This window comes from Euprymna scolopes, chromosome 43 (assembly GCF_053919585.1).
Source record: "Euprymna scolopes isolate OS-2025 chromosome 43, ASM5391958v1, whole genome shotgun sequence".
NCBI lineage: Eukaryota > Metazoa > Mollusca > Cephalopoda > Sepiida > Sepiolidae > Euprymna > Euprymna scolopes.
In genome coordinates this window covers 48,872,294-48,885,419 of record NC_136524.1, presented here as the reverse complement: position 1 = coordinate 48,885,419, position 13,126 = coordinate 48,872,294, and the positions used below count along the sequence as shown (strand labels likewise).

The following is a 13,126-nucleotide window of genomic DNA, read 5'->3' as shown; positions in this document are numbered from 1 at the left end:
ATGAGTGTATTTGGTTCTTACAGCAGGGGGTAGATTTTTCTCTATCAATTTCTGTGTTTCTCTTTTTTTTCTTAATTTTCTCTCATAGGTTTACACAAAAAAAAAAAAAAAAAGAAAGCTCTGGGTTTTTATATCTACTTGTAGGCTGGACAAACAGTCAATTATTCATATTATTTTGGGCACAGAAAATTTTTATTGGTTAGAAATTAATTTTTTTAACTATTTTTCTTTTAACAGAGTCTGACGTGCACTGACGTTTTTTTTTTAATGTTTTGTATTTAGCAGTTACCAAGTTAACATCAAGTTGGAAGCATACTTTTATTAACTAGTCCCCACAAATGCAAAGTATAGTACTTGCTAGTACACTTCATCTTTTCAGTCTTTTCCTTACTTTTTATTTACCCAACAAAGTAAAAAAAAAAAAGCAAAAAGAATATTTTATAAACAAACCTCATATTTGTATGGCTCAATTATATGAATGGCTTCACTCTTACTTCTTGGATCTGTAAAACAGAAAACATTTCATTGTAAATAAGAAAAGAAATTTGTTTGGAAGTAAATGAAACCTCAAAATGCAACATTCAAGAAAACAAAGTTTTTTTAGTGTATCAATGACAACATCTTTGGATTGAATTTTACAAGGTTTCTACATTAAAATATTAACTAAATAGGAAGAAATTCATTGAATAACAATAACAATAATCAAAAAAAAGAATGATGCTAAATAGCCAAGAAGGGTCAAAGAGGATCGAAACATTGAGGAGAGAACACTGATCAGACCTCTGCTGAACAAGTGCAAAGAGAACTGGGACCTCAGGGAGGCTTATTGCCACTCAAATTCCAGTGAAGACCAATGGCCGCTGCTAGCCAGAAATGAAGGGTAAGCAGATGTTGTGATAATGTAAATTCATTTGCAAATGTTATCAGAGAAGTGGAGAGTACTGGAAAACTGGGAGGACTTGTTGTCACTCAGCTTCCACGGAACACCACAGGCTTTTTTAAGGAGAGATCCTTTATGACCTGTGTGAAAGCTCCTTGTGATAATAGTTTGGGTGAAATATGAAATAAAGACCCCGGAAGCCGAGAAACTCAATCGGGACACATTCCAATCGACACTCGTTGAATGCCAACATATGTGCCATTTGTCAACAAATATACATAAAAGCGGTGTTGTTTGTTTTATTCATTGATTTTTAACATATAGGAAAAATTTATTTAAACAAAAATGGAGGAAATATATTTTAAAATTAAAGAAAAGTGTGAGGGTGATGATATTTTTTATGTTGAATACATTTTTTTCTTGAAGGAGGGAGGGTTTAACAAACATTTTAATAAATGGACATAGAGATTGATATTTTTCTGAATGAGACTTTTTGATGCTCCCCTTTTATTGCCTTCAGTGAATGAAGGAGAAATCCTGCTAGACCTAGGCAATTTTTTATGCATCAAATATTAGATCTTTAGTTTTTGTATTTTTTTTAAATTTAAAAGTATTATTTTATAAACTTAAATATAAATCACATAATCATACAGAATGAATACATTAAAAAATAATTTAACACGATACACACATGATGTCTGCATCTGTTTATTGATAAGTTTTGTACAAAACAAAATAAGAACGTATTAAAAAATAAATATTTAATATTTTTTTCTTAAATACCTAAAAGAAAAAAAAAGATTGAATAATCGTAGAGAATGAGAACTTACTTGATAGACAACATTTCTACGTTCGTTTATTAAAAAGTTTTGTTAAAAAAAAAAAAACCACCTCTGAAAAAAAAAAAAAAAATACACCCTACATAAAAATATATTTCCCCCACTTTTCTTTAAATCTTTTCATTTAAAATTCACAAATAGAACAAACAACTCAGGTTGTCTATGTTTGTTTACAGACGACATGTGCGTTGGCGGTCAACTAGTGTTAATCGAAAAGTCTCCCAGTTGAATCGCTTTGCTTTCAGGGTCCTCATTACATACTTCTTCCAATAGTTTTACCAGGTTTCTGCATACTTTAAAATATTAGATAAATAAGAAATTGATTAGATAATAATACTAATAATGATGACGATGATGATAATAATCTAAATATTAATTTACTTGTCCAACATCTGGAGTCACAAAAAAAAAAAAAAAAGAAAAAAAAAAGAGCCATCATCATCGCAAACATTTATTAATGAGAAACGAATTACCTCCCTTCATAGTCACTCTTTATCAGTTAAAAACATAAAACCATTTCCTCTCCAAAAATTTCCAAAGAAAAAAAAAAAACATGGCTGTCTGTTTACAGTTTTGAATTAGCTATTTTATTTTATTTTAATTCATTTTATTTTATTTTAATTTATTTTATTTTATAATTTTTTTAAAAAAGTCATGTTGAGAAGAGACTGTAAATCTTTTTTATTGTAGTTTATTTTGAAAAATAAAAAAAAATGTGCAAATGAATTGACATCAGTTCCTTTATAATTTATATTAAAAAAATTATTCAGAAAAACAAAACAATGTGTTGTGTGTTGAATTTTCATTGAAAATATGTAACTTTTTTAATTAATTTTTTTTTTTAGCTTTAAAAGGTTAAAAAAGAATTTACTAAAAAATTGTTTTAAATTTTTCGTTATTTGTTTTATTTTATTTTTAATTCATTTTTTTATAAAGTGTTATAACAATTTTCAACTCCACAGGTTCTGCCAGTATTAATAATAATAATAATAATAATAATAATAATAATAATACTTACCCCAGATTCTAACAGAACCATCTTCAGAAGCTGATACAAGTTCATGTCGCGTGTTACACAGTGTAACAGAATGGATATAGTCTTTGTGACCAAATAATGTGGACTAGAAAAAGTGAACAAAAAATTTTTTAATTATCTAATAATGTAGACTTGGTGCTTACTTGTAACAAAAACTTTGTGAAATTCATTAAACATTTTTACATCACATTCTCAAAGGCTTTTAATGTCTAAAGCAATGCACAGGTGCTGTAAAAAAGAACCACTCATTTTTATTCTAACAGAAATTTCGTATTTGCCTTTAAACTTTGTCTTTGTATGACTTTGAAACATTTGGTCATACAACAGTTTCCGATTTTTTTACGCAATCCTTTGGAGAATTGTTATATTCTACAAGATCTTTTAAACTGCACTGGTTGGGCAGCAGAACACAAACAAGGCAGTATTGTATCGTATAGTTCTCCTCTTCACATTCGCAGATGGTTGGATCAGTTTTGAAGCCCCCAGCTAGTCATAGCAACTTTTGATCCTGTTTTCGGGTGGTTGAGCGTTGGAGCCAGGGTGCTTCCGAACTGGGATAAAGAGCCTTAGTTTGCAATGTCATTGATGGGGTGGGGGCATTCTCTAGCTGTCTAATCAACAGCTGTAGCCTATTCCCGAAATATTGTTTCGGGTCATTTCTCAAATATTTTTGTCTAAAATCTTGAAAATTATTGTTCCATTTTAATATTGATAATACTGCAATAGGCGGCATTGATCCGGAACCTAACCCATACCATGTTAACATCTTCCAGCAGCAGTTTATGGTAAGCAGCTGGAAAAGCCAACATGAACAGTACCAGACAATAAATTCAAAACACTGAAAACAAAACACAAGAATATAAGATTTACCATAATTTTCATGATATGAAAGATATTTTTATTTTCTTGCTATAATAGTCTGGATTATTCAAGCAACTTATTCCTTTGTAAATATGCGCTGTACCGCATGTTTGGCTGGTGGATATGAATGGGAGATTTAGAAGTGATAGATATTTGGCCAAAGGACTGGGGGGGGGGAGACACAAAGAACTAAAAACATTTCTGGCTGGGGCCTGAATCCTCAGGAGGTATTTTCTTTGTATAGAAAAGTGCCTCATTGAATAGGAAAGTCATGGAACCAGGTTTCATGAGAAGATTGGCATACAAAAATTATCTGAAGATAAAACCTCATGAATGGAGATAATTCGAATGTTATCTCTGGTAGGTGTCTTAAATGGTCAACTTCTGGGTGGTTGAATGGTGATCACACAAGCAAAGCCAAGAATCAATTAGGAGAGAAAAGATTCTAGATGGGAAGGGGAGGTGCTCATAGCCAGTCCCCCAAAGGAGGAAGAGGAGTAAGAATGGGAGGGAGTTGGATGCTTAAGACAGACAGTTGATTCATCTAAGATCTGTACCTCTCTGGGCAAATTGGATTATTTGGGGGCTTTTGAGTGAAGGCCTGTGTCAATGGGATATGTGTGTTTGGGTCAGGAAAAACTCTTATTTTGTAAGTCTGCCATTCAACTATAGGAAGGTGAGTACTACTTGTAATATGACTTTCATACGTGCAATAACTGTAACCCCTTGATATAGGAATGTGGAAAACCGGTCTTGGATGCTTGGACATGGGTTAAACAACACGCATGTCTCCTCTTATGTACATATGTCAAATAAATCTTTAATCATATAAAAATGTCTCTGTTACAATTTACCACACCTCAATAAAATAACATTATTACAATTATTATTGTTTATAAATTGAATTTATGGTTTTTGTTTTCGAGGGAGAAATCATTTCTTTCAGATCAGATCTGACTGAATGAGGCCACAACTTTGAACTGGCATAATGAGTGGGGTAATCACGGCCAATGTAGTAAATACATGTTTTAAATAAAGGGAGACAACTCAACCCGAAACGAGCCTTGTAATGGCTACAATATACTATCAATCGCTAAAAATTGTAAAAAAAAACCCCAAAAAAACAAAAAAGAACAAACATTTTTATAGTTGTAATGCTAATGATTTCACATTAATCACCTAAAAATGAATTTATTTGTATAAAAAAAAGCTACTTCATCAATTTATGCAATTTTTGGAATATGACTTTTTCGTTCTGTGACAAATATGTATATCAAAGATTTTTCTGTATTTTTTTTTTTTTTTAAATTAAGTTGAATTCTGGGTACCCCCCCTTTTTTCAAAATAAATATCTACAGTGTTGGCATCATAGAAATTCCACAAAGAGAATTTTCTTCAATTAAGCATAAGGTTTGGTAGCCAATTGATTAAAGAAATACTGGTTTTAGGTTGTATGTTACCACAAGCATAGATTTCATTTTTTTAATGCTTAGTTAATTAGTTATGGTAGTCCATCCATGTGAATGACGATGTCTTCTTCAGCATTTTTTTTTTTTTTTCAAAATTGACTTTATTGATGACTGAAGCCCAATGTGTGACTTACATGGCTTTGCACAGATTGAGCACAGGATTGGTTGGTTGTTTTTTGTTTTATGGCATATCAACCCTTTTCAGGTTATTTACTGCCGAATCCAGTGATTTTGAAGAAAAAGTTTGTAATAGAATATGTTTTTTTTTTTTCAAGTCAGTTTCTATTTAACCTATAGTTGGGACCCTAACAGGTACTACCACTTCGGGTCAGAGTGGAACTGAGAGCAATGGCAATTAAGGGATGGCTCCACACTCCCCAAAGCCTGCAAGCTGGGGCCTCACCATTGGATATAGTTTAAGGTCATATCCAGGACCTAGAATACAGGAAGACAAGATTTGGGGTTTGATAGTGAATCACAGTTGCTCGTTGGTGTCGCAGTGTGTGACACTCCGTAGTAGCTCGCTCATGCTCATTGTTGAAGAAGGCCATTTTGCTATCACATGTGAAACGCCAAGTGTTTCTGTCCGCGTCCAAAATCTCCAAAAGATTGAAGGGGATATTGCAGCAATGAGGGTAAGATGCAGTTTATGTAGCATTTCTTCAGGCAGCCGACATTTCATTGGCTGTGAGTGAGCTGACTGAAGAGAACTCTTTGAGGTAGTCTGTTTGAAGGCATCTTGATGAGGTGGACCAATTATCGAAGCTGACGGTAAATAAAGAGTGACGCTAGAGGGGCAACTCCAGCTTTCCTGCAAATCTTTGAATAGGACACCTTGTGCCATAAATGGAGGCCGAGGATCTGCTGTAATCGTTTGATGTGAAATGACTCCAGCAGCCTGGTGTGATGGCGATACGGATAATGCAACTTAATTGTAGCATTCTTGATTTAAAAAAAAAAAAAAAAAAAAAAAAGAATTATAAAAGATTTTTAGCAAAAACTTACTTTTAGTAAAGAAGTTTCCAAGTCAAAATTGTAGATAAGATTGTCACCACAACCAGCAAATAATTGCCTATGTCCACTCTGTAAAAAAAGAAAAAAAAAAGAAAAAGGAAAACATTAGAATTTTTGAGATGAGGATTGAGTTTAGAACTAGTATTTGAATAACTTAAGATGAGTAAGCTATCTGAATAATTCAAACACAAAGAAAAACACTGAAAATATTTTGGTAACAACTTTTATATCTCTTTCTTCTACTCGTCTAGCTAAAACCACTATCAATAATGTCCCTCACTCTTTATCTGTGCCTAAATCTAAATGTAGATTCCATGAACAAACTGCTTTCTTAGAACTACAAGTCTGTGGAACGCTCTTCCGTTTCCCTGATTTTCAGCTGACTTCAAGGCAAACGTAAACAAATTCTTGATGAGTCGTTCCCTTAAATAATCCAATTTAGCAATTTTCCACTATTACTGATTACTATGATATAGTCCCATTGACTACTGTACACTTATTAACCCTTATCCTCGAGTGGTCTCCGGGCCTTCATATACATTATTATTTTTTATATTTTATCTTCATATACATTATTTTTTCATATTTTTTCTTCATATACATTATTTTTTTTATATTTTATCTATATATACATCATTTTTTTATATTTTATCTTAATATACATTATTATTTTATATTTTATCTTCATATACATTATTATTTTTTATATTTTATCTTCATATACATTATTTCTTTATATTTTATCTTTATATATATTTTTTTATATTTTATCTTCATATACATAATTTTTTTATATTTTATCTTCATATGCATTATTTTTTTATATTTTATCTTCATATACATTATTTTTTAATATTTTATCTTCATATACATTATTTTTTATATTTTATCTTCATATATACATTATTTTTTTATATTTTATCTTCATTTACATTATTTTTTATATTTTATCTTTATATACATTATTTTTTATATTTTATCTTCATATACATTATTTTTTTTATATTTTATCTTCATATACATTATTTTTTTATATTTTATCTTCATATACATTATTTTTTATATTTTATCTTCATATATACATTATTTTTTTATATTTTATCTTCATATACATTATTTTTTATATTTTATCTTCATATATACATTATTTTTTTATATTTTATCTTCATTTACATTATTTTTTATATTTTATCTTTATATACATTATTTTTTATATTTTATCTTCATATACATTATTTTTTTATATTTTATCTTCATATACATTATTTTTTTATATTTTATCTTCATATACATAATTTTTTATATTTTATCTTCATATAAATTACTTTTTTATATTTCATCTTCATATACATTATTTTTTTATATTTTATCTTCATATACATTACTTTTTTATATTTTATCTTCATATAAATTATTTTTTTATATTATATCTTCATATACATTATTTTTTTATATTTTATCTTCATATACATTATTTTTTATATTTTATCTTCATATACATTATTATTTTTTATATTTTATCTTCATATACATTATTTCTTTATATTTTATCTTCATATACATTACTTTTTTATATTTTATCTTCATATAAATTATTTTTTATATTTTATCTTCATATACATTATTTTTTTATATTTTATCTTCATATACATTACTTTTTTATATTTTATCTTCATATACATTATTTTTTATATTTTATCTTCATATACATTATTTTTTTATATTTTATCTTCATATACATTATTTTTTTATATTTTATCTTCATATACATTATTTTTTATATTTTATCTTCATATACATTATTTTTTTATATTTTATCTTCATATACATTATTTTTTTATATTTTATCTTCATATACATTATTTTTTATATTTTATCTTTATATACATTATTTTTTATATTTCATCTTCATATACATTACTTTTTTATATTTCATCTTCATATACATTATTTTTTATATTTTATCTTCATATACATTATTTTTTTATATTTTATCTTCATATACATTATTTTTTTATATTTTATCTTCATATACATTACTTTTTTATATTTTATCTTCATATACATTACTTTTTTATATTTCATCTTCATATACATTATTTTTTATATTTCATCTTCATATACATTATTTTTTTATATTTTATCTTTATATACATTATTTTTTTATATTTTATCTTCATATACATTACTTTTTTATATTTTATCTTCATATACATTACTTTTTTATATTTCATCTTCATATACATTATTTTTTATATTTTATCTTCATATACATTATTTTTTTATATTTTATCTTTATATACATTACTTTTTTATATTTTATCTTTATATACATTACTTTTTTATATTTTATCTTCATATACATTATTTTTTTATATTTTATCTTTATATACATTACTTTTTTATATTTCATCTTCATATACATTATTTTTTTATATTTCATCTTCATATACATTATTTTTTATATTTTATCTTCATATACATTATTTTTTATATTTTATCTTCATATAAATTACTTTTTTATATTTCATCTTCATATACATTATTTTTTATATTTTATCTTCATATACATTATTTTTTATATTTTATCTTCATATAAATTACTTTTTTATATTTCATCTTCATATACATTATTTTTTATATTTTATCTTTATATACATTATTTTTTATATTTTATCTTTATATACATTATTTTTTATATTTTATCTTCATATACATTATTTTTTATATTTTATCTTTATATACATTACTTTTTTATATTTTATCTTTATATACATTATTTTTTATATTTTATCTTTATATACATTATTTTTTATATTTTATCTTTATATAAATTATTTTTTATATTTTATCTTCATATACATTATTTTTTATATTTTATCTTTATATACATTACTTTTTTATATTTCATCTTCATATACATTATTTTTTATATTTTATCTTCATATAAATTATTTTTTATATTTTATCTTTATATACATTACTTTTTTATATTTTATCTTTATATACATTACTTTTTTATATTTTATCTTTATATACATTATTTTTTATATTTTATCTTTATATACATTATTTTTTATATTTTATCTTTATATAAATTATTTTTTATATTTTATCTTCATATACATTATTTTTTATATTTTATCTTTATATACATTACTTTTTTATATTTCATCTTCATATACATTATTTTTTATATTTTATCTTCATATACATTATTTTTTATATTTTATCTTTATATAAATTATTTTTTATATTTTATCTTTATATACATTATTTTTTTATATTTTATCTTTATATACATTACTTTTTTATATTTCATCTTCATATACATTATTTTTTATATTTTATCGTCATATACATTATTTTTTATATTTTATCTTCATATACATTATTTTTTATATTTTATCTTCATATAAATTATTTTTTATATTTTATCTTTATATACATTACTTTTTTATATTTCATCTTCATATACATTATTTTTTATATTTTATCTTCATATACATTATTTTTTATATTTTATCTTCATATACATTATTTTTTATATTTTATCTTCATATAAATTATTTTTTATATTTTATCTTCATATACATAATTTTTTTATATTTTATCTTCATATACATTATTTTTTTATATTTTATCTTCATATACATTACTTTTTTATATTTCATCTTCATATACATTATTTTTTATATTTTATCTTCATATACATTATTTTTTTATATTTTATCTTTATATACATTATTTTTTTATATTTTATCTTCATATACATTATTTTTTTATATTTTATCTTCATATACATTACTTTTTTATATTTCATCTTCATATAAATTATTTTTTATATTTTATCTTCATATACATTATTTTTTTATATTTTATCTTTATATACATTACTTTTTTATATTTTATCTTCATATACATTATTTTTTATATTTTATCTTTATATACATTATTTTTTATATTTTATCTTTATATACATTATTTTTTATATTTTATCTTCATATACATTTTTTGTTGTATTTCACGTCTTTGTTTATTTACATAGTTTGATATTTATCGATTTATTTAGTTAATTATTTATTCATATATTGATGTACTTACTTATATATATATATATATATATATATATATATATATTTATATATATATATATATTTATTGTCTTAGTTACTTTTTGATATTTACTTGTTTATTTTTTATTTATTTTATTAATTATTTTTTACTTATTTAATTCCTAAATATATTTTTTCTATACCTTTTATTTATTCATCTTATTTTTTAATCCATTATCTTAGTTTTGCCTTTCTTTCATTTTATACGCCTGATTTTAATTAGTAGTAGGACACATCTTAATCTTTAATGAGAAGCTGTATCTTTAACGCAACGTTAATTTCACCCCAATGCAACTACCACCCTCTCCACACCGTCTGCTGACTTACTTTCAAGTTCCTTCTGACATGCCTTCAATTGTCACCCTTTTCTCTCTCTATTTCTATCCATCTCGAAGACCAAAAATATATTTTTTTTAATAAATATTTCTTAAAAAAAATATATATATATATTTTTTTAATTATTTATTTGTTTATTTATTTTTCATTATTTTTTAAATCTTTTATACTCCATATTTTGATCTTCATATCCAACCCTGCCCATCTATCTAACCGCTGTCCTCTTTCTTTCCTCTTCTCTTAATAGCTTACCCCTCTCCCATTTCTTTTTCCCTCCTCTCTCTCTCCCCCCTATTTCTCTTCTTCTCTGCCCTTGGTTTTGTAATTTAACCCTCTTCCTTTTTCTACCTTTGTTATCTGTCACCTTTTTAAATTTTTTTAATGATTTTTACAGTTGGTGGCTGCCGATTTGAATTTGTACTTTTTTATTTCTTCTTCCGCATATTAAATATCTAAATCTGTAAAGTCTGACGAAACTGTTGGATCGTTACTTTGATTATATGAAAAAAGTTAAAGAAAGAAGCTCCTTTAGTTTGGCTATAAGTGCAATACAATTCTCCAGGCATATCAAATGTGTCAGTATGATACAAAAAGGTAAGTAATCACATTACCAACCCATTTTGGAGTCTACATATTTTCTTGAGTAAACCCCCTTCTTAAAAAAACAAAATAAACCTTGGAAAAAGTCTGGGAAAAACAAACAAATAAAAAAAAAAGCAAAACAAGTAAAATAAGAAGGATATTGTAGTTTGCTTGGAGCATTATGCGTAGTGTGAAAGGAGTTCTGTTTGAAGGCTATATCAATGCGGTTCATAGCAAACACTGTGGACACAAGTTACTATATAGAAGAATAATAACAACGCTAGAGGGAATTTTTAATAATTTTCAATTATATTACATTTATTTACGAACATAATCGTACAAGAATTGTAGGTGTTGATGTCCCTAATTTTCGAGAGTAGTATCTCTTCTTCAGGGGAGAAAATAAAAAGAAACGTATACAATTGCTTGGTGAGACTTTTCTCTTGTTAGTAAATAAAAGTAATATAATTGAAAATTATTCAAAATTCCTTCTAATATTGTCATTATTCTTTTATATAACAACTCGTGTCCATGGTGTTTCTTGCAAAACGCATGGATATAGCTTTCAAACAAAACTCCTTTCAAGTAAGTAAAATGTATACTTGCACTTTCATCGGTAACAATGGAATTGATTTCAGATACAGAAAAACTGGAAAAAAAAAAAAAAAAAAAGAAGAAAGGTTTGAAAATTAATTAAAAAAAAAAAACAATTATAATTAAGCTTGTCTCACAAACAATTTTAATATATACTAAACTTTTTTTTTTTTTTACATGGGGATCACCACTTATCAAGGCCCGTAAGCCACTCGGGAATAAGTGTTATTTTGTGTACAATAATCAATGGGATAATATTGTAGTAATAGTTGGTATTGGAGATTTGATAAAGTGTCTTACTTAAGGGGGCGATTAATCAGGAATTTGTTTATGTTGGACTTGAAGACATCCAAGTTGTAGTCAGGTGGGAAACAGGCAAACGGAAGAGAATTCTACAGGCATGCACTTCTCAGAAAAAAGCTATGTTCATTGAATCTACGTTTTGACTTAGGCACAGATAAAGAGTGGGAGAAATTACTGACAGTGGTTTTAGCTAGATGGGTGTTTATCATGAAGGATTGGCGAGGGGGGGGGCCAGAGATTGGAGCTCAGACGAGCACTTGCCATGGAAATAACAATAAAACAAAGACAGGCTCGCAACGTCTCTTCTGTGGGAGAGAGGTTGCAGGGAAGAGAAGAGAGCATCCTCCACTAAGCCACGAAGTCTATTTTTCACTTTGTCAAGGCAGGATAGGCTGTTTTTTGAAGCTCCAGCCCAGATGTGGCAGCAGTACTCCATCTTTGGACCTACTTGGCTTTTATAAAGATAGAGAATTGCATCAGTAGTGAGACATCTTCTGGAGATGTAGAAGGATCCTACCATTTTCCCAGCAGCCCGGGCAACAGACTTTATATACGTGTTCCATTTCAGATCAGCAGTAAAGTTCAAACCAAGGAGCTTGTTAAAACATGAAACTAAACTAGCACGGTTATTTGGCATTGAAGGGACATGGACAACAAAGTAGAAAAATTAAAATGCATATATGAGCTTCTCCTCTAGAATCATACAGTACTAAGTAAAAAAATTATAAAGGATGTAATATTTTTATTTATTTTTTAAAAATTACATTTTCACCCCAAACAAGACACATTGCCACTTTGATGTAGGGGGATACTATCAGGGACATAAGCTCCAGGGGTACTATGTAGGGAGTTGGGCAGCAAGATGTTGGTTCACGTTACACTTGAACTTCTGCATGTCAGTACAGTTGGGGAAGCAGGGACCCAGAAGGGAATTCCAAAGTCTAGCAGTTCTGGGGAAGAAACTACTGGAGTAGAAGGCTCTCTTACATTTAGGGATCTCTACAGTATAAGGGTGGGATTTAGCTGCTTGTCGGGTTTGGCAGGGGTATTTATGTTGAGGGGGTACAAGTGCTTGCAGTTCGTCGGAGCATTCACCG

At 26.8% G+C, this 13,126-nt stretch overlaps 1 protein-coding gene across 2 annotated transcripts in view; it reads right to left on the bottom strand.

Moving 5' to 3' along the window:
• The window catches only part of LOC145268332 (THO complex subunit 6 homolog), a 58,413-nt gene that overhangs the window by 16,603 nt on the left and 28,684 nt on the right, over window positions 1-13,126 (bottom strand). For both annotated transcript variants that reach the window (XM_080123823.1, XM_080123824.1), the window contains exons 7-10: window positions 11,739-11,781; window positions 6,091-6,168; window positions 2,738-2,840; window positions 451-503 (exon numbers count right to left, since the gene is read on the bottom strand). In XM_080123823.1, coding sequence (XP_079979949.1) covers window positions 451-503; window positions 2,738-2,840; window positions 6,091-6,168; window positions 11,739-11,781 — 277 coding nt within the window. The remainder of the gene's footprint in view (window positions 1-450; window positions 504-2,737; window positions 2,841-6,090; window positions 6,169-11,738; window positions 11,782-13,126) is intronic.